The 20,958-nt window shown below is 41.9% G+C and overlaps 1 protein-coding gene across 5 annotated transcripts in view; it reads right to left on the bottom strand.

Annotated features, from left to right (window-relative positions):
* The window catches only part of LOC114647802 (polymeric immunoglobulin receptor-like), a 97,973-nt gene extending 81,263 nt beyond the window's left edge, over nucleotides 1-16,710 (bottom strand). For 2 of the 5 annotated variants that reach the window (XM_028796446.2, XM_051924414.1), the window contains exons 1-2: nucleotides 16,319-16,706; nucleotides 3,595-3,927 (exon numbers count right to left, since the gene is read on the bottom strand). In XM_028796446.2, coding sequence (XP_028652279.2) covers nucleotides 3,595-3,927; nucleotides 16,319-16,358 — 373 coding nt within the window. In that variant the 5' untranslated portion in view covers nucleotides 16,359-16,706. Of the gene's footprint in view, nucleotides 1-3,594; nucleotides 3,928-16,318 lie in introns of all 5 variants that reach the window. The other 3 variants (XM_051924415.1, XM_051924416.1, XM_028796445.2) reach the window with 3 other exon arrangements.
* Between the last annotated feature and the right edge of the window lie 4,248 nt (nucleotides 16,711-20,958).

Raw genomic sequence — 20,958 nt, 5'->3', positions numbered from 1 at the left:
ATAAAGAAAAAGGTTGTTACACACATAGAATTAAAGGCAAAAAAATAGGAAAAAATGTCTCTTCTTTAAACGTAGCTTTTCTTGTCAAACCTCAGATGTTTCTATACTTAAAGATGCTTTACTTCGCCTTCAGTACGCTGTAAACATACGTAACCACACGTTCAGTATAGCATGTTGCGTTACATACTATGGAGTACATTAAAGCACGGCTTAAAACACTATATCATACTCACGGCAAGGCAGGTAACTAACTTGGACTAATCCATAGTCAGAGAGACATGAAAAACTTGGAATATACCAATTCAATTCAGCTTATGGGGATAATAAGAACCTCCCATAGACTATGCTCTAATATACAGTGGAATCTCGGTTCATGACCATAATTCATTCCAAAACTCTGGTCGTAAACCGATTTGGTCGTGAACTGAAGTAATTTCCCCCATAGGATTGTATGTAAATACAATTAATCCATTCCAGACCATACGAACTGTATGTAAATATATATATTTTTTAAAGTTTTTAAGCACAAATATAGTTAATTAAACCATAGAATGCACAGCGTAATAGTAAACAAAATGTAAAAACATTGAATAACACTAAGAAAACCTTGAACAACAGAGAAAACTAACACTGCAATAGTTCGCACTATAGCGCTACCAACCGCTGGCTAAAAACACTTTTTTAATGAGTTTTAAGGAAAAAAATGAACATTTGAAAAAATCCAGAATTTAATAAACCACCAAGAAAAGTAACATTGCAACAATGCACGCTATGAACTGATTGCTGTAAACAGAAGTGAAAAGAAAATCAAGCCCAGTGCATTCTTTAACTGCCTTTCCACCTTATGCGTCTCTCTCTCTCATGCTGCCTGTGTGTGTGTGTGTGTCTCTCTCTCGTGTGTGTCCCGCTCTCTCTATCTCTCTCTCTTGCTCGCTCACTCGCTGCACAGGAAATGCACAGGGAGAGACTGAACACGTACAAACCAAAAGGGAAACTGGCTTGTTCGTATACTGAGTGTGTGGTCGTGAACCGAGGCAAAAGTTTGGGCGAACTTTCTGGTCGTAAACCGATTTGTACATGTACCGAGACGTTCGTGAACCGAGGTTCCACTGTATAGGCAAACATTTAATATAACTTAAATAACTTATAAATGGTTCTTACACCTTGAGACCTCTGTGATAGTGTGGAAGAATAATTTCAGGGTAACATAACATTCATCTTAAATACATAGCATAAACGTGTAATAAATTTCAGAAACCTGTTCAGGCACACCAGGAAACCAGATAAAGGTCAAGTGAACAACAAAATGTACACTGAGATATAAGAACTGGCTTAGAAAAAATACTGAGATGGTCAAGTAAAAAATGTACCTGAGGAAAGGTGGATGTAATATACAAAATATACTGAAGGATGACTAAGAGATGACTAAGAAATCAGCAGATGTCCTGTAAGCAACCAGAATGGACAGTTGTTACATACACAGAAATGTCAAGAGTGGTGGCTCATCTCAAAGATATAAGAAGAACCAGAATATAATATAACAGACTTTTATTTTATATAAATCATTTGGGTGTAACCCAAAATACCAACCAGAGTAAAATGTATGCATTGATTGACACTGTATGTAAATTTAATAGTTTATAAAATGAACTTCTATTCCTTGTTTCTCTGACCATTCTGATCATTCTGACCGTGCTGTAATGGACTGCGTTTGAAGAACGCTCCCTCCAAGGCATTTTGCTGAGGAGTAATTAACTCTTTTAGGGCTAATTTTTTTTTGTTTCTTTTCTCCCAGGGCTGAATATTTTTCCAAAAACTAACATTTTTTTAAAAAGAACACAAAGCAATTGTTTAACATATCAAATCAACAAAAAATATTTCCTTTTGACAAATGTTACTGTCTTGCATGTTGTATGAGCCTGCATACTCTATGATTTCCCATACATATCACATACATTTTACACAGCAAAGTCTGATCTCGCTCAAAGCAGCCAATTTCAGTCATTGCCACATTGCACTCCTTACAATATGTGTTGCTTTGGTACCTATTTTTCAATTGTCTGTTGCTGCACTTCCTCACATATATTGTTAGTGTGTACTGTAGAGAGACAAGTCACCCATTTGCCATCGTGCCATGCCACTGCCACCAAGTTTTCTGCCTGCATAAAAACCGTATTGTCACCTCTTTTCATCTTCTGAAACTTTATGAACTTTATGTATGGCATTATAGCCTAGCTCACCCCATGGGATTTGCTTCTGTTTATTACAGAAGTGAATAAAACTTTGCAGCAGCACGTACCTAAGCCACCAGGGGACAAAACACGTTTGGACCAATGCTCCCTGAAGTTATATCACCAGTTCTGTCCCATCTCTATTTGTAATGCCACGCTTCATCTCGTCTTTCGTTGTGGGTTTCCACTTTGAAAAACGAGAATGCGATGCAAACGCAGCCCGCGATTCAAAAAAAATCTCTGCCTACCTGTTTGTCTCGTCTGACAGTAGCTGAAAAGCAGCATCAGGAGAGAGCATCCTGAAGTACAGCAGCTAGGTGATCTGTCGTGTCCAACAGCAAGCCATGCCGTCTTGTAAACTCCGGTAGCCAGATCGGCTCTCAACGGATCAATGTCTGTGTATTTATCCCATGCGAACCTTGCCGTAGATGCATCGGCTGCGCGAAGGCACTCAACTGGCAGCAGATCCGCTGGCGCGGCATCGGCTGGTGTCTGATCAGCTGATGCCTGCTTCTCACTCTCTTGCTCGATCTCCTGATCACTGCCAATAAAATCCAATTCTGAAAAATCAAGAGTCCGACTCCGCGATAATGCGCAAAACATCATCTGCCGAGTGTTTTCTTTTCTGCACTTGCTTCGCTCCCTTTTCACATGCCGATGCCATCTTGCCATTGTTTACATTTCGCAACTCACGCACACGCAAGGTTTAGTTGCCGAGTCAACGAGTCTAGCATTCCTCCAAGCACAGAGGGAATGCCTGTGACGTGACAGTGAGATTTGTCACCATTAACAGCTGATTGTCGCCCCCTATCCCTGGATGTCGACTTTTGTCGACATTCCCCTTCAACCCCTCCTGTCGACAAAAGTCGACATCCACCCTAAAAAAGTTAAAAGATACAATGAACAGCTTTTCTCCTGCCTAATTACTGATTTGTCCTGTTAGAGGATGTTTCTCTTTCTTTAATAAGATGTTAAATCATCTACCACAATAGACACATTCATGGATATTTTATCATAAAGGGCTAAAACAATCCTGTACTGAAATGTCAAGATTCAGATTTGGAGTGAGCCATGCCTTGGCTGGTTACTGTTTGGGCTGTTAATAATTTTAAAAACAAATGAGTTCCTTTCTCTTTGTTGGCTTTATCGATTGCTTACCATTCAACTTGAATCTCCATACAAACTTGGCCGAAAGCTCAGCCTACGTGACTCAGACGCAACATTTCCTTGGGTTGAGCCTTCCATTTATGGAGAAATAAGGCCTAACAAGAAGGTGGCATAGCCAGCAAGAGGAAAGCAGGACAGTCAAATTGTGCTGGTCAAAAAGAACTGAACTGATGTTAAATCAGAAAGTTTTCCATACCTGGGCGGACAGTGAGCTTGACCTCGGTGTAGTCATCCCTCAAGGTCCTCTCCACTGCACACCAATACGTCTTGGCATCACTCATTTGCGCCTCCTTGATGGTTATGGTAAAAACTCTCGTGGCCGTGTTGTCATACATAGTGTAGCGACCCTCCGTCACCAGAGTGTTCGGTTTCTTTGATCTGATCAGGGCGTTGTTCCGCTTATATCGAACATCGGTCAGGTATTTCTCATAATTTTCAAACCCCTTTGGATATCTGCAGTCAATCTTCACATTTTCTCCTTCCACTCCCTGTACTTCAATCGCTTCAGTGTGGCTGGTGAGTCCTAAAACTGAAGAGAAAGGAACACTTGAGATAAGCTGCAGTTTTCACACATTTTTTGACCAAATGGATTTCTTTTTTTATTAATTTCTCCTAATCTGTCTTTCTTAGTTTTAACCTTCTTTTTATTTCTTGTCTTTTCCAAGCCAGCCTTCAGATGACTATAAGGTCCTGAACTCTGCCCCCTCTTTCTGCCCATTGATCTGCCCTCAACTTGTGAAACCTGAACAGAAGATGCCCACCTCTTATTGCATTCCTCCAAATCACCTCCTTTTCATTTATTGTCATCCTCTCTTAAATTGTGTCCTAAAATATCAATGGCTTTGGAAAATGACCTTTAGAAAAGTTCACTATGAAAGATGAATTGCTTAAAATTAAATATTTAAACCATCTTTCCATATTCTGCATTGTCCAAACCAGCTTTTTCCTTTAGCAAGTTATATGCAGACAGTTATGATGTGGTGCCTTGGCTTGCCAGTTCAATTCCTTCCTCTCAATCGCTGTGTGAGCCTCTGGCAAATAGTATGTGACCTCTGGAAGTCACACCACTGGAGCCGTGGCTCTTAAACTCCCTCCTGTAGGTAACTGCGAAATGACACATCATAAAGCACTCCACAAACCTCATGCTTCCCTTTCTCAAAGAGTACAGTTGTGAATCAACACTCTGCCTGTACAAAATTCAGACAACATGCGACCCAAAATGGGTTGTGACCCATAATTTAAGAACTATTGTAAGAAATATGACAGAGACTGTCAAAGTGTCGCTGGGGCACCCTTAGGCGAACCGTGTATAACTGAAAATAAAAAGATTTCAAAATAAACAATGTGGTGGATGGCCGGGGTCCATGCCCGGCTGGAACTCCCCTTCGTTATATGTTCCGGTGGGAGCAATCATGGACTGTGCAATACCTCCCCTTGGACACTAGATGGCAGCCCTTCTCTCTTGGAGCGGTGCCTCGATTTCCCGCAGGGCTCCATGGGAATTGGAGTTGGGTGCAACCCTGTTGGGTCCCACAGATGCAGCCAGGGGGTGCTGCAGCTGGGACTCCTGAGCCCTTATGGGCAGTGTATTCGCCACACCCGGAAGTACAGCCGGAACTCGGCAGTCAACCACCTGGAGCACTTCTGGGTGGACTATAAAAGGGCCCAGCAGCCACTACTTCGGGAGCCTGAGTCAGGAGGAGGACGAGGTTGCCTGGGAGGAGTAGTGGAGGAAGAAGAAGAGTGTGGTGTGCTTTATTTTGATTTATTTGGAGTGCTTTTGGGACGTGCCCCACAGATGAAGAAAAATAAATCTTTATTTTATTTTTACGTGTGCCTCCCTGTCTCTTTGTGCCGGGTCGGGCGCCTATAAAGTGCCTTTTCACAACACGTGAAATGCGTAAAAGAGTGTTCTTCAGACTGGAGTCCTAACTATCAATTGCCTAAGACAGTCTTAGGCAGAGAAGAAGAGGTGGGTCCAGGTGGACAGACACCATAAGTGATGCTGGTGGAAGGGACCTGTCAATCTTCCAGTCTGAAGTGGGAAGAAAAGAATGAACGTCATCACACAGCGCCATCTTCTTGAGCGATGGAGAATTACCATCACTGAAACCCTTAAACTGTCTCCTAGTCACTATACACTAGAGTAAATATTAACCTCTTACATCAATGGTGTGATCAGATTGCTTTAAGGAACTGTAGACCGTTCAAGTAAGCTTAATTGTTCTATTGGTGAAGTGGCAGATACACTTTTTGAGCAAAAAAGTGGGAGATGCATACAAAAAAAAGTAACAAAGGGAGAAAACACAATGAAACCGAAGCCCAATATGAGAAACCACAATCGTGGTCGACAGAAGAAGAAAAGAGCCCAATGATAAGCTTTGAATGCTGTAGAGATTTGGCATCTGCAAATCAGATAAGGATTTGAACTCATAGCCTTGTCATTTTATCCCGTCTGGTCGATTACACCTGGGTCTCAACCTCAGAGGCCACACCCCTAGCAACGCTGAAAGCAGACCTAACAACGGAAATAAATAATGGGGGGCATTTCAGGACACAAATACATTCCAAATCGTGACATTGCTGTTCACAACAGGCAAATTAAACTGATAAACCATTCTGCCAGTTTAAACTGTTGTACGTTATACCACTTAATGATGCTTTTCTGTTAAGTGTAATCCTGCCCTGTCCTCAATATTTGCGGCACCATCAGCCTCTTCATACACCTTTTTGTATGCCCAGGGGCTCCAAATGTCTGCCCACAGATCAGTTGAAGCTTCCATATTTTGTTTAGACCATTAAGATGAGCTCCAACTTTCCTGTGTCATTAACACTAGAATTACCAGAGTCTACGAAAAAACTCTTAGATCCGGCCCAACTTAAAACCATTCTCACCTCTCTTTTGTCTTCTAAATATGCCGATTAAGACGAGCCAGCAAGCAGCCGGCTATTCCATCCCCCACCGTCGCAGAACGTTCACTAAGTTTTCCCAGCTCATGCCTTGTTTGATTATCTGGGAGTGACTGAACTGCTGGAGTTTTAGAATGGAAATAATAGATCGCTATTTGGAATACATGCATTTCATGCGTGTTTCGTTTCTTCGGTAATCTGTGTAAACACATTACTAAAACAGAAACTTTTTCATATTTTAGTAATAAATGTTACAAAATGTAGGCATAAACTGTAGAATGTGTGAAGCCTGAAGTCCAATCATCAAATAAACACTTTCACTAAAGGTGCAGGGATGACTCTGGCGATAACGCTAAGATTTGCTGACTTGGAGCAAAGCTGCCCTGACGTGCTACAGAGATGCGAGTTCAATTCCCAGCTTTGGAGAAAGTGTTTTTTTTTTCCTCAAACGGACATAAAATTTTTAAATTGGTTTGCACTGTAAATCGTTAAGTTTAAAATGTCGATCGCAGTTATTTCTGTTGATTAATTCATGCTTTTTACTTAGAGTCAGAACAGGAGCTTGCTCAGCTTCTGATCTGACTCAAACAGCGCCAGTATAACTTCACACCCAACCTGACGCTGTTCGTTTTCAAATAATATTGCATTACTTTGACAATGTTTTCTGATTGGTACTATTCACGTCATAAAATGATTTCTTCAAAACGTCACATATATTTGTCTCTTTCTTTTTTTAAAATGTGCGTTGTAGCACGCAGTAACTGGCCACCTGCATGTTCTTGCGCACACTGAATAAGACAGAGCTATATACAATCATCAGATTCAAATGTTAACAGTTAACAATTATATAGCACGGAATGGAAATCAGCAGTTCTTAGCATTGCACCACGCAAACTGTCATATCAACTGCCTACTGTAACTTGCTTTCTTTTTCTTCGGTTATAGTCTTGAATAAAAGTGCACTTGTTTTGTTATACTTTTACATCAACATATGTTTCAGTGTTTGAGCTACATGGGCATGCTCAAAAAATACACGTGTAATGCTACGAAAAGTGCATGCAGACACTTCAGTTCGCAAGCATTGGTACGACAATGCAGTCACAAGTACACTGCAGAGCTATAGCGCGTCTTTATGTGAAAACAGCAGTATCAGATGGGGAGTGTCTGATGATTGCATATAGTGCTGAAGTTACTACTCTTTACTATGCTTTCCTCTGCATGTCCTGGAGTACAAAAGAAACAGCATACAGCAACACGTGGGGACTGGCAAGATTGTGGGAAAAAAAAAACACGTGGTCGTATGTATCGTGATACACTGCAGAGCTATAGCGCGTCTTTATGTGAAAACAGCAGTGTCAGGTGGAGGGAGGGGGGTAGGGAAGGATCCTGAATGAGACAATGAAAAGTGAATAAAAAAAAAAAGAAAAGCTAACCTTTGCAAATATCATAAATTACACCGGCTGGTACAGACTGAAATCAAACGTATCTTTTTATTCTAAAATAGTAAAAATAAGAACACTTCACTTCTCAATGGGGAGTCATGCAGGATCGAACTCGTGACCTTCTGATTGCCAGTCAGAAACTGATACTGTTGCGCCACGGCGGTAGACATAGTAAGTGAATGTCAATGGCGCATACTAAGGCGGCTTTTTTTTGGCGGTGGCGGCTTTTTTATGTACCTTTTGTGAAAGTGTTTCTTTGATATTTGGACTTCAGGCTTCATACATTATATAGTTTATGCCTACATTTTGTCATTTGTTACTAGCATATAAAAAACGTTTCTGTTTTAAAAATGTGTTTACACAGATTACTGTAGAAATGCAACACACATGAAATGCGTGTGTTCCAAATAATGATTTATTATTTCCACTCTCTGTGGTGGGTTAGCACCCTGCCCGGGATTGGTTCCTGCCTTGTGCCCTGTGTTGGCTGGGATTGGCTCCAGCAGATCCCCGTGACCCTGTGTTCGGATTCAGTGGGTTGGAAATTGGATGGATGGATATTTCCACTCTAAAACTCCACTTCACTCCCAGATAATCAATCAAGGCATGAGCTGGGAGACGTTCGTGTACGTTCTAAGTCGGTGGGGGGATGGAATAGCAGGCTGCTTACAACATGTCTTTATCAGTACATTTAGATGACAAAAGACGCTGGCGGAGAGGTGAGAACAGTTTTAAGAAGCGATTTAAGGTGGGCTGGATCTACGAGTTTTTTCGTAGGCTCTGGTAATTCTAGTGTTAATTAGCTCAAACACCATGTAGCTGCAGGTATAATAATGTTTGTTTTTTTACAATACTAATCTGCAGATAATTTTAGTTCACTCAATTCAAATTGCTTACATAATTACTTTAGTCTTACATTCATTTTCTGAGAGTTGACTTTTTGTACTTAAAGCAGCACGAGACGGGAACCGCTATTTGAACTGTTTGAATGTGTGCCATTGCCATTGCATTATATTGGGGAACTGAGCATCTAGCAGATGACTAAAAGAAGAAAATCTACAAAAATTACAAGCTGGTGTAACTGCTGCTAATGAAAACTTGAAACAGTAAACCAGTACTACTAGGGTGTTGTACCATGTTAGCCATTATGAATGTAGTGAGAAGTCAAGCAAAATGACACCTTTTATTGCTTTACTAGAAAATTTGCAATATGCAAGCGTTCGATGCAATCAATTACAATTTCGAGGTAAATCAATTACATCTTGCCTGAAGAAGGGGCCTGAGTTGTCTCGAAAGCTTGCATATTGTAATCTTTTTAGTTAGTCAATAAAAGGAGTCATTTTACTTGATTTCTCACAACAGTAAACCAGTAAACTCATTCATGACGGACGTCTGAGCAGAACGTTTCTCCGTTTTAAGAACGTTTGAGTTTGCAGATTCACCATAGCTTTTCTATGGGAGATTTTGACATTTCAAAAATTTGTACAGCACAGTCTGTTCAAGACCTTTCAACAGCAACACTTATGTCTATAGCACATTTTCATAGAAAAGATCTAACTTAAAGTGCTTTACAAGATGTCCAAGAAGTAGTTACATGCAAAGAAAAACAAAATAAATTTAGGTAACAATAATAGTTAAATAAATAATGCACACTTACATAAGAAAGATATATCATTAACACTAGAATTGCCAGAGCCTACGAAAAAACTCGTATATCCGGCCCACCTTAAATCGCTTCTTAAATCCGTTCACACCTCTCCGCCAGCATCCTTTGTCCTCTAAATGTGCTGATAAAAGACAAGCTGCCAGCAGCCGGCTATTCCATCCCCCCACCGACTTAGAACGTGAGCGAAGTTTTCCCAGCTCACGTCTTGATTGATTATGTGGGAGTGAAGTGGAGTTTTACAGTGGAAATGAGAGATCATTATTCTAAAGTAATCTGTGTAAACACATTGTTAAAACAGAAACTTTTTCATATTTTAGTAATAAATGTTACAAAATGTAGTAGGCATAAACTATAGAATATATAAAGCCCGAGTTCCAAAGATCAAATAAACACTTTCACAAAAGCTTCAAGAATGATTCAACAGCTTCCGTGGCGTAGTGCGCTAAGATATGCATCTTAGTGCAGAGCAGCTTTTCCTTGCCTCACAGACCTGAGTTCGATTCCCCGCTGGGGATAAAGTGTTGCTTTTTTTTTTTCTTTTCTTTTAAACCTCAAACGGACATAAAATTTATACATTGGTATGCACTGTCAGTTACTGAGAGCGTTATATTTTCATGTGGGATGCTCCTTTTAAAATATTTTTTTAACAATTGAGACTGCAATTAACCGGAACAACTGTCCTTATAACTAATTTTTAAGATCCATAACACACAGACAGACAGAGCACTGCGTAATAGAGAGACAGACAGGCAGAGAAGTCACTAGATATAGAAATAAACAGGGAGGCCACGTGTACTGAAAGAAAAAAAGAACATGTGCGTTGTCCCTGACTCTCTAAGTAAAATCGGGGGAGGGGTGATGTTAGAGCGCCTGCGCTTATTCAGTGCAGCTGGGACAACGCACATGTTCTTTTTTTCTTTCAGTACACGTGGCCTCCCTGTTTATTTCTATATCTAGTGACTTCTCTGCCTGTCTGTCTCTCTATTACGCAGTGCTCTGTCTGTCTGTGTGTTATGGATCTTAAAAATTAGTTATAAGGACAGTTGTTCCGGTTAATTGCAGTCTCAATTGTTAAAAAAATATTTTAAAAGGAGCATCCCACATGAAAATATAACGCTCTCAGTAACTGACAGTGCATACCAATGTATAAATTTTATGTCCGTTTGAGGTTTAAAAGAAAAGAAAAAAAAAAGCAACACTTTATCCCCAGCGGGGAATCGAACTCAGGTCTGTGAGGCAAGGAAAAGCTACTCTGCACTAAGATGCAAATCTTAGCGCGCTACGCCACGGAAGCTGTTGAATCATTCTTGAAGCTTTTGTGAAAGTGTTTATTTGATCTTTGGAACTCGGGCTTTATATATTCTATAGTTTATGCCTACTACATTTTGTAACATTTATTACTAAAATATGAAAAAGTTTCTGTTTTAACAATGTGTTTACACAGATTACTTTAGAATAATGATCTCTCATTTCCACTGTAAAACTCCACTTCACTCCCACATAATCAATCAAGACGTGAGCTGGGAAAACTTCGCTCACGTTCTAAGTCGGTGGGGGGATGGAATAGCCGGCTGCTGGCAGCTTGTCTTTTATCAGCACATTTAGAGGACAAAGGATGCTGGCGGAGAGGTGTGAACGGATTTAAGAAGCGATTTAAGGTGGGCCGGATATACGAGTTTTTTCGTAGGCTCTGGCAATTCTAGTGTTAAGAGAAGAGTCCTTAAATATAGAATCACTTTAAAAGATTCTAAATGAATGTCCAATGATAAAGTCAGATGGCCAGGGTGGAGAGAAAAAATGAAAAGTAAACTCCAGTTAAACTGGAGAAAAAAATAAAATTGGGTTTCAGGGCAAAAGACCACCTAGCCCACATTTTAACTAACATAAAGGTTATTAAGTCACTCTTTCATTTTTTTTTTTAGGCTTGGTCTTAGAATATTCGACACAGAGGGCCTTGTGATAAGTTGGGGTATCGACTGTCATTCAAACATCACAGACGGCAGCTCAGGACTTTGATCAGGTAGTGGTGGTGTATGAACACCACCCTGGAGGAACCAGAAACAAGAACAGAGAAAAGTAAAGATTAATCATGAGTGAAGATTAACTGAAGACAGTGATCATTCTATGCATATCTAGGGTATTAAGATGAGAACAAAGTAGAAAAAAGAAAAATTTAAAAAGTAGGATTTTAGGAGTTTTTCAAATTGAATAATAAGTGTTTTGAATTATTAATTATTACTAATTAATTATTTAATTAATTATTGTTAAATAATATATTTATTAATAATTTCCTTTTATTAATTATCATTATTACCAACTGTTTTTCTTCTTCTTCTTTTGGCTGCTCCTGTTAGGGTTGCCACAGCAGATCATCTTCTTCCATATCTTCCTGTCCTCGTCATCTCGCTCTGTTACACCCATCACCTGCATGTCCTCTCTCACCACATCCATAAACCTTCTCTTAGGCCTTCCTCTTCCCTGGCAGCTCTATCCTTAGCATCCTTCTCCCAATATACCCAGCATCTCTCCTCTGTACATGTCCAAACCAACACAATCTCGCCTCTCTGACTTTGTCTCCCAACCGTCCAACTTGAGCTGACCATCTAATGTCCTCATTTCTAATCCTGTTCATCCTCGTCACACCCAATGCAAATCTTAGCATCTTTAACTTTGCCACCTCCAGCTCTGTCTCCTGCTTTCTGGTCAGTGCAACTGTCTCCAGCCCATATAACATAGCTGGTCTCACTACCATCCTGTAGACCCTCCTTTTCACTCTTGATGATACCCGTCTGTCACAAATCACTCCTGACACTCTTCTTCACCCATTCCACCCTGCCAGCACTCTCTTTTTCACTTCTCTTCCACAATCCCATTTACTCTGTACTGTTGATCCCAAGTATTTAAACTCGTCTACGAACTCTACTCCTTGCATCCTAACCATTCCATTGACTTCCCTCTCATTTACACACATGTATTCTGTCTTGTTCCTACTGACCTTCATTCCTCTCCTCTCTAGAGCATATCTCCACCTCTCCAGGGTCTCCTCCATCTGCTCCCTACTATCACTACAGATCACAATGTCATCAGCAAACATCACAGTCCATGGGGACTCCTGTCTAATCTCGTCTGTCAACCTGTCCATCACCATTGCAAATAATAAGGGGCTCAGATCCCTGATGTAATCCCACCTCCGTCACTCCTACCGCAGACCTCACCACGGTCACACTCCTCTCGTACATATCCTGTACAACTCTTACATACTTCTCTGCCACTCCCGACTTCCTCATACAATATCGCAGCTCCTCTCGAGGCACCCTGTCATATGCTTTCTGCAGGTCCAGAAAGACGCAATGCAACTCCTTCTGGCCTTCTCTATACTTCTCCATCAACACCCTCAGAGCAAACATCCCATCTGTGGTGCCCTTTACCAACTATTAATTATTAATAATCACTTTGAAGAACAAGTCTACCAAATTTCAACAAAATCGGCCAATGAAGGGCTAAATTGTTTCATGCAGACAGACAGACAGACAGACAGACAGACAGACAGACAGACAGACATGACTTTTGCAGTAGGTGCTTCTCGCATTATATATGAACGCACCAAATAAGGGCTAAAAAGGAGGTTGGTTGTGATGAAAATGGTGGCCCACCACAATTGTTTGAGAGCAGTGAGTTAGCTGGTCACATGTTGGCTTTTTTTGCCATCTATTTATTGTTTCTGGCCAGTTGGGATAAATGACCTGTTCTCTTAGAAATTGTTTTAATGTTTAACTGCCGAGTTTAAACCATCAAGATTGCATGAAAAAATATTTTAAAACTGGCTGTGTTACCCAGTCTTATCAGGGAAAATTTCTAAGTGAAAGGGCATTGGTGATAGTCCTGCTGGTTAACTGGGCACAGAAGTACTATAGTGTCCTTCATGATGTTTGGGACAAAGACACACTTTTCCTTGGATTTCCCCCTCTGCCCCACAGTTTAAAATTACAAATCAAACAATTTAGACCTGATTAAAGTTCTGTGACGATGCGGGTTCCACTCCATGCTCCCATATTCCTTCAGGGACCTCTTGAACCCAACACTGTCGGTAATGTCACCGATGCACTAGGCAGTGAGGCACAACAATGAAGCAAGGGGATGGTGCAAAAATGCAAAGTGCTTTTATTTGAAACCAGCAAAACAAAACAGTGTTCAAATAATAGTGCAGTGCTTTAAATAGAAACCATTAAATAAATAATCCATAAAATAGATGAAAAGTGGAGGTTAAAATCCATTAGAAAAAAAAATCCCTTTAAAAAAACACAACGAGGTTAAAACAATGGCTGGAAGCTGTCCCTTTAAACAAATCAGCCCGGTGCCTTTCTGCTACTGGTGATTCCCCTGCTTCTCCCGTCCAGGCTATGCACCAGGGGAGCCACCCTACCTGCAGCTGACCTTCATTCTACCATCTTCTGCTGGTCCGTTTGCCTCACCGATCCTTGGCTCTGGTAGGCTTCACCAAACCATGACTAGGGCTCCTCAGCGACCAGGGTGCTCATGCTGGAGCTTTCATGTCCCACGTCCCGACTCCCACTGCCTTCTCAGCCTTATGCGGGGAACCACCCTCCTTCTGGTTACTCCTGCTCCTCAGAATGCTCAGTGGGAGCGACCACTACCAATTGTTCCCGGGGTGCCGGCCAAATACCCAGGCTCACTGCTCAGCTGCCCGCGAGCCTGCTCTCGCTCGTTCTCCTGCACCGGCTTTCTCCTCGCTGCTTCTTGCCTTCTTCTACTTCTAACCTCCGTACGTCTTTTCTTCTTCCCTCCTAGCCGCCTCGTGCTTCTATTTATTATGGGAAACGTGGATCAGATGTGGCAATTAGCAGCTCCCGGCACCAATTACAGATGCGGACGACTCCTCACCTGTGCACTTAAGAGCGGACCATCCGCATCACCCGGGAACTGCCCCCTCACCCCCTCGCTAAGCCACGAGTGTGGCGATTATTTATTTAAAAAGTTGCTCTGTTGACTTCAGCTGTGGACCCGCTACACCACAAGTACCCATAACAGACTTTCATTTTACGGGATTTGCATAGTTATTTATTTTTTGCATCTTTGACAACACCAACACGTCTCCATGGAATTCTATCCCATGAGCAGCGGGTCATCAGGTGCGCTGGTATAAAGGCCCCCCAAGCAGTCATTCAGTATTCAAGATTGGACCACCAATAGAACAAATTTACTTTTGATTACAATTTTGATTTGACAGTTGATTTCATTTCTGGTTGACATTTTGGCTGTGACGATTCTATCTTTTGATTTGTAGCTGTTTTTGTGTCTTTTATTCCATTCTTTGTCCTAATCCTCACTCTCACTTTTGGACTGCCTACCAGTTTGCTGTAAGTACAGACAGGACTTTATTTGTTCTCTATTCCATCCATACATCATATTCTCTCATTCTTCATTTTTGTCTTGTATTTAGCACCCCAGACTGCAGACACAGCTTTACGGTTCCAAGTCCCAGGTTCAAATCAAAGTTTTTTTTATAATAAATTTCCTTAACCAAAGGCTTCTTTTTAGTATGATAAACCTTCAGTCAAGCAGAATCACATCCTTTCTTTCTTTCTTTCTTTCTTTCTTTCTTTCTTTCTTTCTTTCTTTCTTTCTTTCTTTCTTTCTACTCTAGCTCACCCAGGTGAAGTGAAGCAGTATCCTTTATATCGGGCCCAGATGGATCTCTGGTGCTATTGGATTGCATTGGAAGCAGTTCCAGATCAGGAGGAATCTCCCCATGACAGGAGGGTCTGCCTATAGCAACTCCCCCAAGGGCCACCCAATGACCCTAACAGGGCTGCCCACCAAAATCACAACTCCCATGCTGCCCTTCATGAGTCAGAATGGGATGAATGCAGAGGAATATCGCCACCCACTGCACATGGCCCACTGAGGCTAGGGATCTGCACTGGCAATCGGAAGGTTGCCGGTTCAAATCCCATAAATGCCAAAAGGGACTCTGCTCTGTTGGACCCTTGAGCAAGGCCCTTAACCTGCAATTCCTGAGGGTATCATTCAGTAAGGGCGCACACAAAAAGGCGAGCTTCAAAAGGGAGACCTCAATTGAGCGCGACGAATAAAGGCGTTAGTAGATAATTTAGATAATAATAGATAGATAATAATAGTAGATAATAATAAATATCTACGTGGCATTGCACATAATCTACAGCTTCAAGTGTAACACAACAATGAGTAAGAGCAGAAAACAACGAAATATAGAGAGCTTTAGAAATAGTTCGTTAGAAGTTCATGCATTAATTAATTGGATGCTTTAACATTCTTGCTTTCATCTTTTTATACGTTCAATCATTGCCTTTATCTAATACATTTTCTGTAATAATTTTGTTGTGTTTACCTTTATTCACTGCGCCCTTTTGAAGCTCGCCTTTATTTACGTGCGCCTTTATTCGCCGCGCCCAATTGAGGTCGCCCTTTTGAAGCTCGCCTTTATTTACGCGCGCCTTTATTCGCCGCGCCCAATTGAGGTCGCCCTTTTGAAGCTCGTCTTTATTTACGCGCGGCGATAAGGTCACCCTTTTGAAGCTCGCCTTTTTGTGCGCACCCTTATTGAATAGAACCATTGCTGAGCCGTTTGAGTAGTGAGAAAAATGCTATATAAATGCAAAGAATTATTATTATTATTAATGCCCATCTTTTACAATTGCCTCCTAAACCAGGAAAGATACCACTAATCAACCTTATCAGAATGCCTGTCCACCCCCCCAACCTTCCATTAAAAAGCCCTCCTGGCCAGTTAAGGAACCATCCATCCCGACTGGGATGCCAGCCAACTCATGTTGTCTCTTGAAAAGCAAGCAACACATTTAGAAACTCGATAAACTTCAATCACAAGCCAAGCCAGTACTTACTTGCAATAAGGCAGGTCACGAAATAGAGGGTGGGCTTCATGTTCAGCTCGTGGTCAGATCCTCCTCTTGGCTGCACCCCTGGGATTTCTGTGGCACCTCACTCAGTGTACCTGTGCACAAAATGACAAAGGCAGCCACCCAGCGTCGTCAAAGCAAATACACAAAAGGAGATTCTGAAAGTTGTGAAGTCCGTGAGAACACTTTTTTATCTGAAATAAGGTAGCTGAAAGCCACACTTCACTTGCATTGCATAAGGCAACAGTCTGTTGTGGGATAAAACAGGAAACAAAATAAAACAATAATTTCTAAACGATTCTTTCTAGTTCGTGCTGCTCATTCTCGGCTGTGAAGCAGCAAGTCTATAAGCATAAGTGGCTGACACAGAATTTGTTTTTGGCACCGGACAGTACGAAGGTCAGTGACCAGTGGACTTCAACCTCTGCAAACAAAAAGTACTGAAAGTAACTGAGGGCTGAGCTCACGCAATCATTGAGGTTATCAGGAAAGGGCTTTGTGTGGCTCTCTTTGCAAAGAGATGTTAGGGTTAAAACAGCCTGGTTGGGGGATTGGGGGGGGGGGGGGGGGGGGGGGGGGGGGGGGGGGGGGGGGGGGGGGGCGTGAAAGAGTCAACAAGTAATGGACTGGACTGAAAAGATGCAAAAGTGTGGAAGTCAGGATAGCTAGGTAGCACCGAATGAAACACCACAACAGCAGTCAGGGGGCTGTGCATGGCCATAAAAGTGGAGAAATAGCACTCAAGGATGTAAACAATTATTCTTTCCTTACTTTCATATTACTCAAAAAACATTTTTTTTATCTTTATTGTAATTCTTAGAGAAAAGCCAAGCAAAATGACACCTTTTATTCTTAAGAAGAATAAACTTTTCTGTTTCTTTATTTTTTTCAAACACCCACATCATCCTACTTTCTTCCTCTATCCACACAGAAGGTTACTACGCAGGTGTCAGAAGTGGGATTTATTGATAACGTTTAATTGAATTATTCTGTTATAGAATACCTAGTTCATATTGTAGCAACGCTGACAAGTTGCACCTGGAAGAGCCATGTAAAGAGCATAAAATGAGCATGAATCCATTGGGTCAGCGTTGGCGAGCATCGCACAATGTCAGTTTGGTGTCAGCAATGGGATGACAAGGCCTACAGTCCGACTTAGCAAAGTGCTTAGTGCTGCAAAGACCTAAAAACAAACCTGTCTGGAACTTCTGAGGAATTACTGCAGAGTCTTGAGACTGAGATCCAGGATCTTGAATGTCGATTGCAGAAACAGTACAGTGAGAAGACAGCTGAGAGACTGCTACCTCTGCAGCTCCACCAACGCTTCACCACAGGGTACAGTCCATTGGGCTGAGTACATGGATGCCGGTGGTGTTCGGGCTCATGGCAACTGGGAAAAAGTGAGGTAGATCAAGTTGCAACTGACCTCACCTGAGCTGTGTGAAGCAGGGCTGGTGGTAAAAATGTGCAGATAAAGTACAAGGCAGATTGCTCAGGCATTATAGGGCAGCCATGGATGTAGAGTCTCAAAGCTGAGAGCTGGACCTGGAATGCCATTTGCAATATCAGTTCAGTGGAGGAAAACATCTCAGAGACCAGAACATCTGCAGCTCCAGACATGGAAGTTCTCATGCTCACTTACAATTGACAGATCACCACACAGAAGTACACCATATGCCAGTGCAGCATTCAACATTTCTGATGCACCATCTGACAACAAAGCACTCAAAACCCCAAGTGCCAATGTGCTCTCATCACTGGCTGCACAGCCCGCAGCGGAAGAGAAGATAAGATCACCCTGCCGTATTGAAGAGTTGTGCTGCCATTTCAAGAAGTTGGAAGTAGTTGTTGGAGACAGTGACTTCAAAGTGAGAATTATGGCATGAGGGATATGTCGCCCATAGTGTGAGCTGCCATTCCATCACCAGCAGAAGGGGCACCTACATAAACGGCAAGCCTGCAGTGTCACAAACAGATCTCAGTCTCGCATGGCAAAGGTGAGAACTCCCTTTTTGGACAATGAGACTCCTAAAAGAGCCATGTAAAGAGCATAAACTGAGTCTGACACCATTGGGATGGCACTAGCAACCAATGTGCATAAATTCACATATACGGTATATTGTAAGAGACGTCCCTGCGATGGAAGGATGGGGGAAGGCAGATTTTCAAGGACACTGCTTGGTTTCTCGGCCCTGTTGGGTGCCGCCAGGGGGAGCTGTCGAAGGACCTGGAGAATCCTTCCCGTATAGCTCAGAAGTACGAGGTAGTCACAAGGGTGGAAGCCCCGAAGTACTTCCGGGCTGAAGAAAAAGCCAGTTCTTCATTAGACCCAGAAGTGCTAGCCAGTCACGTGGTCAGAAGGAGAGAAGCGCTTCTGGGTCAAGGACTTTATAAGGGACGGCTGAAGCCGGAGTTGGGAGGTCTAGGACAGAGCTTGTGGTGTGGAGGAGAGAATTATTATTATTATTATTATTGAGAATTGAGAGTATTGCGTTCTTTTAATTGCCTGTTTATTGTGGCTGAGGTGCTTTGGAGGCACTGTTTAAGAAGAAGAAACATTAAAATACTTCTTAGTGCTTTTACCTTGTGTCCTGTGCATCTGTCTGTTGGGTTGAAGGGGCAACAGCGACCCCTAGCATTTACAATGTATATATTCGTTCATATCATTCCTAAATATATATTCATTTGTCTCATTCTCTTTCTATATGTACAGTATATATTGTCACATGCATGTGCTTCAGATCATTCTTGTGGTCAAAGGTCCATTTGTAGTTCAGCTTCAGCTTTCGGACAGATGACCTCCCGTTCGCCTCAACCACCATTTTAAATGATATAGAATTCATAGTTGACTTGATGACTGAAAGCTGCCCAGACCTTGAGGCAGCAAAGCAACCCCAAACCACAGTATTTCCACCACCATTCTACACAGTTGCTATGAGATTCTTCTCCTGAAAAGCTGTCTTCAGTTTTGCTCCAAACATCTCGATTGTTACCATGGTCCAACAACTCTATCATTGATTCATCTGTCCAGTGCAGGAGTCCCCAACTCTGGTCCTGGAGGGCCCCAGTGGCTGCACATTTTCATTCTAACCCTTTTCTTAATTAGTGACCTATTTTTGCTGCTAATTAACGTCTTTTGAATTCATTTTCACTGACTTGCTTTTTAACGATTTGTTCCCCTGAATTTTTTCACCATTCCTCTGAATTGCTTCATTTCTTTCCTTAAATGTAACCATACAGAAATGAAATGTGAAGTGAGGGAGCCAACAGAAGACCAACTACAGTCATATGAAAAAGTGTGGGAACCCCACTCATCCTGCATAATAATGTACTCTACTTTCAACATAAAAGATAACAGTGGTCTGTCTTTCATTTCCTAGGAACATCTGAGCACTGAGGTGTTTTCCGAAGAAAGATTTTCAGTGAAGCAGTATTTAGTTGTATGAAATTAAATCAAATATGAAAAACTGGCTGTGCAAAAATGTGGGTCCCCTTGTCATTGTGCTGATTTGAATGCCTGTCACTGCTCAATGCTGATTACTTGGTTGGATGAGCTCGTTAAGCCTTGAACTTCATAGACCGGTGTGTCCATCATGAGATATAAAGGTATTTAAGGGGGTCAATTACAAGTTGGGCTTCCTTCCCTTTGACTCTCCTCTGAAGAGTGACAGCATGGGATCCTCAAAGCAACTCTCCAAAGATCTGAAAACAAAGATTGTTCAGTCTCATGGTTTAGCGGATGGCTACAAAAAGCCATCTCAGAGGTTTAAACTGTCAGTTTCAACTGTAAGGAATGGAATCAGGAAATGGAAGGCCACAGGCACAGTTGCTGTTAAACCCAGCAGGTCTGGCAGGCCAAGAAAAATACAGGAGCGGCATATGAGCAGGATTGTGAGAATGGTTACAGACAACCCACAGATCACCTCCAAAGTCCTGCAAGAACATCTGGCTGCAGATGGTGTATCTGTACATCGTTCTACAATTCAGCACAATTTGCACAAAGAACATCTGTATGGTAGGGTGATGAGAAAGAAGCCCTTTCTGCACTCACCCCACAAACAGAGTCGCTTGTTGTATGCCAATGCTCATTTAGACAAGCCAGATTCATTTTGGAACAAAGTGATTTGGACTGAGGAGACAACAATTGAGTTATTTGGTCAAAACAAAAAGCGCTATGCATGGTGGAAGAAAAATACCGCATTCCAAGAAAAACACCTGCTACCTACTGGCAAATTTGGTGGAGGTTCCACCGCTGTGGGGCTGTGTGGCTAGTTCAGGGACTGGAGCCCTTGTTAAAGTCGAGGGTCTCATGAATTCAACCCAATATCAACAAATTCTTCAGGATAATGTTCAAGCATCAGTCACAAAGTTGAAGTTACGCAGGGGTTGGATATTCCAACAAGACAATGACCCAAAACACAGTTGGAAATCTACAAAGGCATTTATGCAGAGGGAGAAGTACAATGTTCTGGAATGGCTGTCACAGTCCCCTGACTTGAAAATCATCGGAAATCTCTGGGATGGTTTGAAGCAGGCTGTCTATGCTCGGCAGACATCAAATTTAACTGAAGTGGAGAGATTTTGTAGGAAGAATGGTCAGAAATGCCTCCATCCAGAATTCAGAC

The sequence above is a fragment of the Erpetoichthys calabaricus genome, chromosome 3, assembly GCF_900747795.2.
Source record: "Erpetoichthys calabaricus chromosome 3, fErpCal1.3, whole genome shotgun sequence".
Classification (NCBI taxonomy): Eukaryota; Metazoa; Chordata; class Cladistia; order Polypteriformes; family Polypteridae; genus Erpetoichthys; species Erpetoichthys calabaricus.
This window is presented reverse-complemented; position numbering and strand designations above follow the sequence as displayed.